Raw genomic sequence first — 14205 nt, forward strand, 5'->3', positions numbered from 1 at the left:
TAATCTGACTTGTGCTGGTCCTACTAGATCAATCTGCAGGCCATGGGCAGAAGCAAGGAGCCCAGCCAGGCTGCTATAGGCAAGGAACCCCTGTGTCCGGGCAATGGAAGTACTGAACAAGAAGTGGTAGAGATGAGAGCACATGGAACGAGGATGCCAAATAGAAGACAGCTAGGCCTGGGGTACACACTTGTCACCCCAGCAGTAGGGAGGCAGAGGCAGAAAGATCTCAAGTTCGAAGCCAGCCTGGGCATCATAACAAAATGTCAAAAAAAAAATTAAGGTAAAGAGAAGTTTGGAAAGGGAAAAATAAAGGAAGGAAGTTACTCCGATTTGGGGGACAAATGAGAGATCAAAAGTTGACAGGATGAGTGACAGGGGAGAGCTGTGCTCAGAGGATTGGATGGTGGCTTGTTGGGGAAAATAATTATAGATTGCAATGAGATTTAGAGTCAAAACAACAGGAGCCTCCAGGGAGCACAGCTAGAGAGTTTGGGTTTTCCGTCTACACAGCTGTAGTGTGTTTGGATGTAACTCCCAAACAGGAAATTTCTCAGCTCAGTCCGCATGTCCCTGATGACCTGTAGCCACTGTCCCAAACCCGAGGCTGAGCATGAGCAATTCCAGAGCTTAGCCCACCACACTGTGTCAACTGCGTGGGAGGAGATGTCTTGACGATGCGCTGTTGAAGTAAAGCGTCAGAACTCTGGCCGAGACTCAGCCCACTTCAGACACAGTTCCGCTGGGACGTTTCTTCTTCTTCTCCGTATTGGAGACTCAACCCTGGACCGCACAGTGCTAGCTAGGCAAGTGCTCTCCCATTGAGCTCCACCCCCAGCCTTTTCGATCATATTTCAATGCCGCACGTTCATTTCAGTATCTTGTTGCCTGATCGTGGAGGAGGCTGAGGCAGGGGTAATACTCAGTAACCACTTTCTCCCAGGATCATGACAAAGATTACTAAAACCTGAAAAGTTTCCTAAACTAAAACCTAGAAAAGTCTCCTGCCCTGGTACTTTTTGTTCCACGCACAAGAATTAGGTACTTTTGGCCACATGGGATGTCTGCAAGGGCCAGCCTGAGCCAAGGGCTACGCACGCATGTGCTTCTCCAATAACTTTTCAAAGAACTTTAAGACGAGGAACCTGAGTTCACTGGGTACCTGCTCAGGCCCGAGTCCCTTTGGTGTCGCCTGCTGGGCTTCTCAAAGTCCAGAAAGTTAAACTGACTCTGCCATTGATTTCCTACCAAGTTCTGGGTGTCGTCCCTGTCCTTGTCTGGGTCTTTGTAATATCTCATTTCCCTTTTTGTTTTGTTATTGTTTTCCTTTTTAAACTTTTGATTGATCGACTGATGATGTTGTTGTTTTTCTTTGAGATGGAGTCACATGTAGTCCAGATTGACCCCAACTCAGTACATAGTCAAAGATGACCCGAACTGTTTTGTTTCTACCTCCCAAGCGCTGGAATTACTAGTATGCACCACCACACTTGGCTCTGACCCCTTCTTTCTTCTCCGTCTCTCCTGGATTCTGCCACCCAGATCTAAGAACTCCTCATTTTGAGGCTGGGGACACCCACCCCACTCTCTCCCTGGCAGTGCCCTCTCCGGACTCCAGACTGATACAGTGTAACTTGACTTCTCCTAGGCATAGCAAACTCAACATTCTGAAACAGAAGCCTTTCCCTTCCCAGCTGATTTCCAGCCTGCTATCCCCGACCCCTGGGTGCTTGGGACTAAAATCTGTCATTCTAGATTCTTCCCTTTCCCTGGGCCCTCTCCCATCTACCTGTAAGCCCTGGGTACTCACCTCCACAGTCTCTGGGGTCTATCCACCTAGCTCCACCTCCCCACCAATACCCAACCTGCACTCGTTCCTCAGCTGCCTTCCCACTTTCTTCTCTCTCATCCCTACCCCTACGAATTTGGGTCACATCTTCACCCAGGAGCAAAAAAAAAAAAAAAAAAAAAAAAAATTGGATCATATCTCCCCTGCTTAGAACATTCCAATGGCTTGACCCTATTTTATTTATTTAGGTTTAGGTTTTTTGATATAGATTCTCACTATAAAAGGTCTGAACTTTCCCCATTTTACAACTGGGCTAGAATTTCCAGTTTCCTAAAAGGACAAAGGGAGAGATAGCATGCACACAGAGATGAGGGGGATAATACACACCAGGCCCGAGTCGGTCCCCACAGTACCTCAAAGCAATGACCAAAAAGGACAGTTCCCGCCTTTAATCCCAGCACTCGGGAGGCAGAGGCAGGCGGATCTCTGAGTTCGAGGCCAGCCTGGTCTACAAGAGTTCCAGGACAGGCTCTAGACACTACAGGGAAACCCTGTCTCGAAAAACCAAAAAAAAAAAAAACAAAAAAAAACAAAAAGGACAGTTCCTGTAATCTCCCTAAAACCTAGGTATGCTCCAAAATGGTGAAACTATAACCACAGCCAATTAGAAATGTACTAATGTGACCAATGCTTACCTAACCAATTACATTTGAGATGACGTTACTGTCTCTGAAATCCCCCCTAGCTTTGCTTAAAGGAGCCTGAATGTTCTTCTCATTGATGCCATTTTGTCTTTGCGTCCCATGGATGACCCCTGCATACTGGAATCTTTACTCTGAGAAAATAAATGCTCTTGCTGATTACATACGTGGACAGTTTTGTGTGTGGGGGGACTACTCTAGGACCCTAACAACCACATAGCCCAGGCTGGCCTCAGATGCTAAATTCTCCCATTGAGCCTCGCAAGTGCTGGGATTACAGGCAGGTGCCACAATATCTGCCTTTATTCTAAGGTCAAGACCAAATTCTTGGTCATGTCCATCAAGAACTGCCCCTTGATGGCCCATCTAGTGACACCCTGCCCTTGGCTCACAGCAAGCAGAATGTATTCATTTCCTGCAGTTGTAGCAAACCATCATAAGCACAGGGTCTGAAAGTGACATAAATCACACCATCACCTGTAAGTTCAAAGTGGACTGGGCTCCCTCCAAGGCGAGGTGTGGGGCGGCGGGGAATCTGCTTCCTTGTCATTCCCAGCTTCCAGACCTGCAGTCATTAGTTCTTTACCCCTCTTTCTACCTTCAAGGCCAGTGGCATGGCATCTCCTTCAGTTGTTATGAGGCCTTCTCCTGTGCCATGCCGTCCCCCATACCTGTCTCTCATGTGGACCCACACAAGTGTGCAGGGCCAACCAGACAATCCATGGCTACCACCACCCTTATTCCAAAAAGACCCTACAAAGTCCCTCCTGCTAAGAAAGTTCCTGGGAGCTAGAACCTGATGTCTTTGGAAACCATTACTCAGCCTGCTACACATCAAGGATCTTGTCTGAACAGTCTCTGTGCAGCTGGCTCCATGGCACTGAAAGCCCCTCTGCCCTCTCTCTGGCGGCCTGGCCAGCTCCTTCCCATGAGCACACAGCTTTCTTAGCGCATCAAAAAAAAAAAAAAGGCACCCTGTCCCTGCTGTCTGTTTATTTCCCAGGATCTCGGGCATTCCTCCGAGGAGGCAAGGAATACCCGAGGTGAAGGGCATCTGAGGTGGAAAGGTTTAATTAGCTCACTGGTCTCTTGGCCTTGCTGCTGTGGGCCTAGGGCAGCAGAAACATGGTAACAGAATCTGTTCACCTCATGGTAGACAAGATCAGAAAGGATCGGAGGTCCTGATATCCCTGGGAAGGGCATGACTCCCAATGACTTCGTGTCTCTCCATCGGGCCCTACTTCCTCCAGTTTTTACCTCCAATAGCATCAGAAGCCAGGCACCGAGCCATCAGCATATGGGCCTCAGAGGAACATTTAAATCCCAGCTATAGCAACTCCCTTCCTAGAATTTTAATAGGAAAGTATTATTTTATACATGTACTTTTAATGGACTTGCTTTCTGTCTACCTTTCCCTCTGCCCTCACCCTGCTTTGAGGACAAGGACAGTGGCCATTTGTTCGGATATAACTAGCTAATGAATTATTACCGAAGATGAGCTTACCATCCGACATGGTGCTGCGAAAATAGCCACTATATCCCCTCCTTAGAGAAGGTGGCCCCCATCCCTATTCTCCTCATCATCTGCACCACCAACCCAGGCAGGGCAGAGCCCCAGGGACAAAGAGACCATGGATGGATGGACACACACACACAAACACACACACACACACACACACACGGAAATGCCCCGGCCTTTATCAAACCAGACACACAGAAGACCTCTAAGGAAGCAGGACCCCATCACAGCCAGCAGCCACTATGCTCATGCTCACAGAGAATGGCTTAGTCTTGTGCCAGGCAAGCCAGTGCAGCAGGCTGCTGGAGGAGGAACACCACATCCCTGCCTTCTTCACCTCCCTCCTGGTAAAAGACTTCCGCTCCTACGGCCACTCAGAAAGAACTAAGAAGGCCCAGAGGGCTGTCCCCATGCACCCTAGAAGGCTCCAGAATAGCTTCTGATTTCACACTGGGTTAGACTCTACTAAGTTGAAGCCAAATGTCTCCAACTGCCAGCAATTTCTAAGAACTGCTTTTGCGTTAAGCAATAAATTATTCAATAGAAAACAACATCGACCCCCCCTCATTGTGGGACACGGAACTCCGAAATTTTGACAGGTTTGGGGGATATTTTTAAATGTTTCATCACAATGAACACAGCTTTGGTAACTCCAGAGTTTTCACCTCTGTGGTTATTTATAGCAGAAAGTTCATGATCACATTTTCTATAAAAATACCAGCTTAAAAATAAAACAATGCAGTTCATAAATATTCACCTGTTTTCACACGTAATAATATGGAAGACAGTAAATCGGTATAGTTAACAAATTACAAAGGTGACATTTTGAAAAAAAAACACAAAAAGACCTCACCTAGAAAAAAAAGGACCAGGTTTCGTCCCCTGCAAACCTCCAACCCCTGACTCTACGTCCTAAAGCATCTATCACAGATCAAATGGGGCTGCCTGTCAGGGATGTTTCAGAAGTCCATTGTCAGCGCTCAGTCCACAGGCACCAGCTCGAGGCCCTGCTGGAGCTGCTTGAAATTCTGGCCCAGATTAGCTCTAAAAAGCTGCAGCTGGGACAGGAACTGACTCCAAAGGCGTGGCGGCTACAGAGTAATTGATGCTACTGGAAACCGAAGTCCACCTGTGATCCCAGCTGGGGTATGGCCATGTTTTTTTTCTTATAAAACTAGAACATCCTGTGGGGGGCAAATGGCTGTTGTTTGTGTTAAGAAAGGAGAGCAGGATAGGTGTTGTGTCTGCTGTCTGGGTTGAGGTCCTGTTGGGCCTCATGCAGAGTGAGGGAGGGGACCAGAGTGGGATGGCCTTAGAGGATGAGCTGAGTCCAGACATAGCTAAGAGCTGTTTCCTGAATATTCCTCTCCAAGAGAGAGAAGAGGAGAGGGGTGTCTTGCATGTAGGTCTATCTCCACACCAACACGCCGAGTTGACATCCATGGTCCTGACTGACCCCCGTTAGAACGCTGGCCCTTCCGCTAGAAGCTGGCCACATACTGTCAGATCAGAGGGATCCTCTTGTGTTCATCTCATGCTTAGAGCCTAGAAAAAAAACAAGAAAGCAAAAGCAGGTGCATTAGCCAGAGTTCCTCTGAGGAACAGAACCAACAAGGTGGGTGGGAGGAGGGAGAGAAAGAAGGAAGAGGAAGGGAAGGAGGAAGGGAAAAGGGGAGGAGAAGGAAAGGGAACGTCTCAAATTCACCATCCATCGGGGCTGGATAGTCCAACAATAGCCGTCTGGAGAGGCAGGAATCTGTTCGCTGCCCTGGCCAAGGAAGAGACTGGACACCTCAGCAGTTCCATCCAACTCGAGGCCTGGAAGCTCCCTGAAGTGATGCTGCTGATGGGTCCGTGTTGAAGGCCAAGGAAGCTGGAGTCTGCTGTGCAAAGGCGATGGCAGCAGCCACAGCTGTCCTCACTCAAGAAGAAGAGGGGCTCATGCATGCAAGTACACGCTATCTTCCTCCTCCTTCAGCTTCCTCCCACGGGGCGCCCAGTGGATTGTGTTACCCACACTCAGTCAGGTTCCTTCCCCCTCTCAGCCACTGTCCTACACGAGGATCCTCTCTAGACACCCCACAGAAGTGTGGTCCTCTCGTCCCACGTGTCTCTTAATCCAGTTCAGTTAACTAAGGCGAACCATTATGCACCCTTGGGAGAAGTCAATTCTGGAGGGCACTGGAGCATCTTTTTCTGCTATCAGAAGGTGACTCTAGTGCTCCCAGGAGAAAAGTCCAGCCCTAAGTAGCACAGGGATGTTGCCTGGAGCTCTTCAGCCTTTAAAGTCCACACCTCCAAGGCTGAGACATCACAACAGGAGTCTGCTGTCACTGGAGCTGAGGGCTTCAACTTCCTCCAGAGAAAAGGTGTTCCCTCGGAGCCTGCAGCGATGAAAGGAAGGGAGATCTGAATGGAGGCTTGCAAGGAAAGTGGCCACCGTCAAACCCACGCCTGGGAGGGGTTCATGCTCATTCCCAGCCTCGGGCTAACCAGATGTGAGGGGTTCTGTTTTTAGCATCTGCCACCCAGGGCTATCAGGACCACCCCACAGAATGAGCAACACTGAGCCACGCCAGCTACAGACTCCCGGAGCCAGCTATTCTTTTTACAGGCAATATTCACATCTGTTAAGAATGAAGTACGCAAAATTCATGCCCACACAGCTTCATCCATAAGCAGCCAGGGGCATCAGAACCCTTAAGAAGCAGCCCCAGGCTGGCCTACCCCTTGACCACAGAATGTGACATTCCTGTGGCCTGTACAATGATTTAAAACAGCAACAATCAAAAACAACACCAAAAAGCATGCTGTTTCAAATGCCAGACTACCTGACCTCCCCAGCAATGAAACTTCACAGTCACACAAGGGGCAAAGTGTCTCCAGCCCAGGTTTCAGCTTTGGTTTCAGTTTCGCTGTTTGGAATCTGTTTGCTACTGCATGAAACACAAAGCGCCGACGGGACCTGTCTGGGTAATAAGTTGTGTGGGAGTGCAGCCAGCTCTAAGAGTCGGCCCACCTAAGAAGGGCCGACTTTCCCTCCTCTCTAGTTAAATGTCTGGCGTTGACCATGGAGCTCCAAGTCAGGCATGGTGGTGCACACCCGTAATCCCAGCACTTGGGAGGTGGAGGCAGAAGAATTGGGAGTTTATCCTTGGCTATCCAGTGAGTTTGAAGCCAGCCTAGGCCACATGAGATTCTGTCTGAGGTGAGGTGGGTATGGGTGAGCAGGAAGATAGAGGAAATAGGGTCCTAGTGTGGACAGCATTTTTTAGGAAATACTGAAAAGTGTGCTTGTTTTGTTTGGAGATAGGCTCTTGCCCAGACTTGCTGGAACTCACAATCCCGCCTCGGTCTCCTAAGCATCAGGACCACAGGCATGCCTCACCTTCCATACCTGATCTGAAGTACAAACCCTTCCAGGACTCTCTTAGTTTTAAAGTACTGAAATCTAGACCAGTGCCTGAAACACGCAAATCCTAATTTCCACTCATTATGTGTTAAACCAAAGCCTTCCTTTCTGTTTTCTATCTGAATGCCCTTTTCAAACACATGGATGATTGTGGCTTTTAATGGTACAGATGTGGCCATGCCATACTGCGGTCCCCACCCTGTGTAATCTTCAGAATTCGAAGGTGCAGAGGATCTCACATAGCATCCGCAATCTGTAAGAGCCGATGTCATGGCCAGAAGTTCTTATTTTAATTATCTAACCACACCCCTATTCCTACTTTGTAGCTTAGAAGACCAAAGTCTCAGAATAAATACTCCTGATTTCTTTCTTTATTTCCTTCCTTCCTTCTTGTCTGTCTGTCTGTCCTGTCTGTCTGTCTGTCTTTTGTTTGTTCATTCTGTCTGTCTGTCTTTCTGAGACAGGATTTTACTCTGTAACCTAGGCTGACTTAACACTCAAAATCATCTTGTCTTGCCAGGTGGTGCTGGTACATGCCTTTAGTACTCAGGAGGCAGAGGCAAGTGGATCACTGTGAGTTCAAGACCAGCCTGGTCTACAGAGTGAGCTCCAGAACAGCCAAGACTACACAGAGAAACCCTGTCTAGAAAAACAAAGCAAAACAAAAATCCTCCTGTCTCAGCCTCTTGAGCACTGGGATTACAATTACACACCACCACACCCTGATTTTGAACAGAATTGGCTCCTCCTTAGAGACACTGACTTCCTTTACAGCCAGAGATCTAAATCTATTGTGTACAGAATAATGGCAAATGTTGGACAAAACTGGTCTTCAAAATTCCACCATTCATCTCTCCTCTCACCCCATCTCCCAGATATGAAAACCAAGGTTTGGAAAAGCAAAGAAGTTTCCGCAGTGGCCTTACCAAACTTCCAGAATGGTACTGTTCCTGCCGAGGGCCTGCAGGAGGGCTTCTGCACCCCGGTAAGTAATGCCATTGTTGGACAGCCTGGAAGAGAAGTAGACAAGATGTGCTACTGTAACACTTGGTCTTCTGCTGAGCCTGTCTGGTCTCCAGAAGCCTAGCACACAAGCCCAGTGAGATCATCTACGAGGGCCAATGCTCTTGTGAAGACAGTCCCCTTCCACTCACTGAACTGGTCACACATTGGGAAGGACATAAGGGCTGAGCCCCACAGTTCAGTGCCAGGCTTCCGAGGGTTCAGATCCAGCCTCTACAATTTGCTGTTCAGCAAATTTGTCTGAATGAGGAAGTGCCTGCCTCACAAAGAGTAAAACTGAACAGGAAACAACATAGCGAGAGCTCTTGGCACAGCACCTTACTGGTAGAGAGGACCTCACAAAGAGTGATACACGGGGACACAGGTTAGGGACAGAGGCTGAGACAGGAGCTGATCTACAGTGGAATCGTGGGTTCCTAGCCTTGTCTTCTAGGAACTACTACCCCATCTGCCTTCCTCCCTAGCACTGGCCTGCTGCACATCTGCCATCAAAGCGACGCTGAGAACAATACCAGCATGTGCTGAGCTTTTCCTGTGTGCCAGCTCTCTGCCTGTTACGTCAGTGCAGGCTCAGAACCCATGCGGAGGCCAATTACTATCCCTTTACACTCGAGGCAACTAGGGCTTCTGTCCAAGGAGAGACTGTCTGTCTGTGAAGCCTGGACTCCAACCAACACTTGGCAGAGAAGACAGTGGAAAAAGAAAGAGATGGGCTCTCTCTCTCTCTCTCTCTCTCTCTCTCTCTCTCTCTCTCTCTCTCTTTATCCTGTTTCTCTTTATCTCCTCACATATATAGATACTATGAGGAAATGGGAACGGTGTAGTTATTGCTACATGGAATGCTTAAGAATCAGTCTGGCAACAAATAACACAGGCCACTCCCCACTCCCACCACTGCCTGGCCTCCTTTAGGATCAAGTGAGGCAAAGTGTGGCAACGAGGAAAGACAAGCCCGCTACCACCTGCACACCCGATCAATGACATGCCAAGTGTCCCCACGTGCCCCAGCAGCACTTGCTGTTCCGTGCACTGGATGTATTTCTCTCAGGCTCCAGTGCGACGGGAGCCTTTCCAGTCTGAAGTCAAATTCCACCTTCCGAAAGGCCTTGTCCAAATGGCAGCAACCACACCTCCCCTTGACACCGCTGCCTGCCAGCCAGAAGTGAGCCTTTTGTTTGCCATCTGTCTCCACCACGAGACTGTGCAAACTGGGAGAACAAGAGCCTGCCCTGTCTGCCCTTTCCACCTGACACAGTGTTGGGGCAGGATCACTTCCTATCACATGCATGGATGGGCGTGCAAACACTTGTCCTATACAAACACATGGATGAGCGTGCCAACACTTGTCCAATCAATGGATGAATGCGCACATGCGCAGACACCAGCACTCGGGCCACACCGTCACACCAGAAGATACCACTGGAAAGGACCATCCAAACAGTCCTTCTGCCTGAGCAGCAGTGGCCCCTGGAGGAAGGAGGACGCCTCTAAGTCACACACACAACAGATACAGTCAGTCAGCCCATCGTGCTCCTTCAACGTACATTTCCAATGCTGAGTGTCGTTTGCTGAGATCTGCCACTATGTAGACCAGTGGTTCTCAACCTTCCTAACGCTTTGATCTTTCAATACAGTTCCTCATGTTTTGGTAACCCCCAACCATAAAATTAATTTCCTTGCTACTTCATAAGTGTAGTTTTGCTAGTGTTAGGAATTGTAATGTAAATCTCTTGTGTTTTTCTGACGGTCTTAGGAGATCCCTATGAAAGGGTCATTCGACCCCCAGGTTGAGAACCATGTGAGAATAAGCTGCAAGTTCAGGACAACAGACAACCCCACAGCCACACCTTTCGCATGCACTTGAGGGTAAGCATCCTGCTGCTCCACTCTTGCATTGGGTAGGTGTGTTCTGCCAACTCCTGGAGGCCCTAGTAGCACAGGTTCTAATCTCCTTAGGGATAACCTCCCCGGGGTCCACCCTCTGTGGTCACTATCCCTTCCTGCCACACTGAATTCCTCTTCCTGCAGTGTTTCCCCAGGACCACCCAGATGCCAGATAAGCAATGAGCACTGGCAGCTTTACCTGCCAAGACCAAGGCAAGCTTTCCCCACCAGATACCTCAGTGAGGCTCCAGAGCTGGCCATAGCCTGACCTCCGACCCTAACCCCCCCTCCTCGGGTAGGGTGTTATTGTACCATCACAAGGCACTTACTTCAAGATTTTTAAACTTGAATTTCTCTTCAGCCCTTCTGCGAGAGAACACACCCCTTCGTCACAGATACGGTTTTCCTCCAGGCTGTTGAGAACAAGAAGGAAGACGAGTTGTCCTGGTGACAATGACTGTGGAGGAGGATGTCAGGAAGGACCCCCACCCCCACCCCATTTACAGAATCCCACTTCTCAGCAAGAATAAGAACAGACAAGAGGGGTGAGGGAGTCTCAATTCCAAGGATAACTCTGCAAGGGAACTCACTCCACAGTGCCACTATATAAAAGTCCCCATTATTCGAAGCTATGAATACTCTTGTCTCTTTCTTTCCTCAATTAACAAGAAGCTTTATTTTGGCATGAGGAGCTTTCCACTGAACCAGAATTGGCCCAGTGACACACACACACGAGTCACGGATACACAGGGAAAGTTGACAGATGGGAACATCCAGGAATGCTTCTGAAAGGGAGGCGCTCCGCCTGCCATTTGCCCTTGTACAATACAGAGCCTGGATCCTGGAATACAAAAGTCATTGCTGCAGATGGAGCAGTTACCCTGATACGTGACAGAGCAGACACACACACACACACCAAGCCTGCTGGGACAGGAAGACATAGAAACAGTTGAGGCCCTGGCTAGTCCTCTATAGACACCACTAGAGTGCTAAACTGCCTACCTCCAGATTTCCCAGATACAAGGTAATAAACTTTGCTGGCTTAAGCCTCACAGATGGAGGCTTTCTATCATGCGGTTGAATTAACTTACACTAAATTTGGCCTGAGTTTGCCTCCAAACTTCTGAGTTCCTTGCAGCAAACCACAGCTTAATTTAGTATGCAAACGAACTGAAATCTAACAATATATTCGTGCAGCAAAGAGCTTGGTTTCAGACGATCCCAAAGGCCACGCTTCAGCGGGTCACAGGCTGGCAACTCACCGCACATCTACCTGAGGGGAGTGGAGAGTTGTTGCCAACACGTGTTTCTGTGTATTGCTTCCTTTTCCCGTAAATACCGCTGCCCTCCGGGCTGGATGCAGCTTTCTGAACCCCTCCGTGTTCCAAGTGCCAATCTGTTCATTCATCAGTCTCTGCTCATATAAACTCTGCTAAATCTGCCTTATCTGAAGTTCCTTTATGCCCAGCTAGCCAATACTCATGGTCTTTTCTATATTAACAAGAAACCTCATTTTGGGGCTGGAGAAATGGCTCAGCGGTTAAGAGCACTGACTGCTCTTCCAGAGGACCCGGGTTCAATTCCCAGTACCCACATGGCAGCTCACAACTGTCTGAAAATCCAGTTCCAGGGGATCTGACACCTTCACACCAATGCACATAAAAAATAAAGATAAATAAATCATAAAAAAGAAATGCTAAGAAACTGCATTTTGTTGTGGGAAGCTATGTGCTTAGATCAAACAAACATATGATATTTTCTACTCTCTGCTATAGCAACCAATCATAATCATAAGCAATACCTCACAATGAGGTGCTTCTCTAACAAGAAGTGACGAGGGCAATTCCCAATCGGCATAGAATCAACACATCTTCAGATCCCAGGCCCTTGCTGTTGTGCGATGGTTTCCTCCCAGACTGAAACATATTAAATGGGAGGACCACAGAGGAGGGGCAAATATACTGGGGGAACTAGGAAGAAGAGAAGCTGTGTTGGAACCCCAGTTCACTGGGCCAGCCAGAGCTGTGTTCACAGAGGAGATAAAGAAAAGAATGTTCCAGCAGGGACTTTGAGGCTACTATGGAGCTTTAGTGGCTCTGCTGAGCCCTTTAGTGTGATAAGATCTTTATAAGTAGGGCAAAGGCTTTGGCAGAGCTCAGTGACTTAGACCAGCATAGAGAGAGTCTGTAAGGTAAGAGAAGAAACTAAAGGAGAATGGATAGACAGATAGAGAGATAGACAGACAGACAGAAAGGAAGAAAGAAAGGAGGGAGGAAGGGAGGGAGGGAGGAAGGAAGGAAGGAAGGAAGAAAGGAAGGAAGGAAGGAAAGAAGGAAGGAAGGAAGGAAGGAAGGAAGGAAGGAAGGAAGGAAGGAAGGAATCTGTCAGGGTTATTCAAAAACTAATGTGACAAGATTTGTATCAAGCTGGGGTTTCTAAGGAAAAAATTAGTAAGAATCCAAAAACTGTGAGCTAAGATGAAGCTGGGAGGCTTTGGAACCCAAGGAGCAGTTCACAGAAGACACTTGTGAGGAAACCATACGGTTGAAGATGATCGAGCCTGCTCCAGGGTGGTAATCACTCTCCCAGAGTAAGGAGGATACCTTTCCCTCCAGTACAAAGGTTATGCTAAGGGTGGAAATGGCTTTGCCCAGCCAGGCTGCGATGAACGGAGAGGCAACAGCTACTGCTCCAACCACAGTGCCAACCCAGGGCCACTCTGGCCCAGGGAGCCAGCAGGTACAGCAGAGGAGACCAGGGCTACTCTCACCTTTGACCCCACGGAGATCTGAACAGATTAAGTCAGGCCCACCTTAGTTCCTCTGGTGCAGAGAAACACAGGGAGGCTCCGGGAAAGAGCTCCAGAGGGAAACACAATGGCTCAGAATGACTGAGGGTTTCGCAGAGCAATTGCGGTCAGAGCCTCCTACCTATGCTTTGTACCCTACCTTGATCTGTGGGGGAAGCAGCCGATACAAATGGGTGGGACCTTTCCAGGCTGTATTAACCCTTGCTTCTGCTCGACTTTAGTATCTTCCTAGTTATGAACTGCTGGGATCACCTGACACTTGCTGAGAACAGGTGACAACAGACTTTCTGGGTGCTTCAGCAAGGTATCTTTGTAACCTATTTGCTATGGGATGGTGCCTCAGGATGTTGCCTTGCCCCGCCCATCCTCTGGAAAGGTCTTGCTATATAGATGACGTGCTAAGCCCTGAGTGTTTCACAGGTTTGAAAAGTCACTAAAGGAACATACAGGTACTTCTAAAGGAACAAGGATGGGCGCTCAGTCTGCACACGGTGCAAGGACCCGGCACAGCTATAAAATTCTTGTGGTAATATGGTCTGGCAGGATGTGTATTATACCTGACAATGTTATTGACAAAATCCTACAATAGCCAGTGGCTATACATGTAAAGAAGCTACAGGCATCCTGGAGACTCTTGGGACATTGGCAGGTTTTTCTTTTCTTTTTTCATTTTATTTTTCTTTCATTCTTTCTCTTTGTTGTTGTTTTGGTTTTTCCGAGACAGGGTTTCTCTGTGTAGCCCTGGCTGCCCTGGAACTCATTCTATAGACCAGGCTGGCCTTGAACTCAGAGATCTACCTGCCTCTTCCTCCTGAGTTCTGGGATTAAAGGCATGCACCACCATGCCCAATGATTTTGGCAGATTTTCATACCCCATCTTGCCTAAGCTGCCTGCTTTCTGCATAGTATAACTTGGCAGAGTGCTATATGGGATTGGGACTGAAAGGCTCAAAGGGCTTTTTTTTTTGTTTTTCGAGACAGGGTTTCCCTGTTGTTTCTAGGGCCTGTCCTGGAGCTAACTCTTGTAGATCAGGCTGGCCTCGAACTCAGAGATCCGCCTGCCTCTGC

At 48.4% G+C, this 14205-nt stretch overlaps 1 protein-coding gene across 3 annotated transcripts in view; it reads right to left on the reverse strand.

Annotated features, from left to right (window-relative positions):
* Window positions 1-4887: 4887 nt before the first annotated feature.
* Nod2 (nucleotide binding oligomerization domain containing 2) overlaps window positions 4888-14205 on the reverse strand; it is a 43565-nt gene continuing 34247 nt past the window's right edge. For 2 of the 3 annotated variants that reach the window (XR_005283336.1, XR_005283335.1), the window contains 4 exons: window positions 10658-10741; window positions 8348-8431; window positions 5715-6393; window positions 4888-5554 (listed from right to left, as the gene is read on the reverse strand). Coding sequence is in view for 1 of the 3 variants with exons in the window: in XM_038312883.1 (XP_038168811.1) it covers window positions 6321-6393; window positions 8348-8431; window positions 10658-10741 (241 nt within the window). In the remaining 2 variants the exon portion in view is untranslated. Of the gene's footprint in view, window positions 5555-5647; window positions 6394-8347; window positions 8432-10657; window positions 10742-14205 lie in introns of those variants that run through there. The other variant, XM_038312883.1, reaches the window with a different exon arrangement.

The sequence above is a fragment of the Arvicola amphibius genome, chromosome 15 (assembly GCF_903992535.2).
Source record: "Arvicola amphibius chromosome 15, mArvAmp1.2, whole genome shotgun sequence".
Taxonomy (NCBI): Eukaryota; Metazoa; Chordata; class Mammalia; order Rodentia; family Cricetidae; genus Arvicola; species Arvicola amphibius.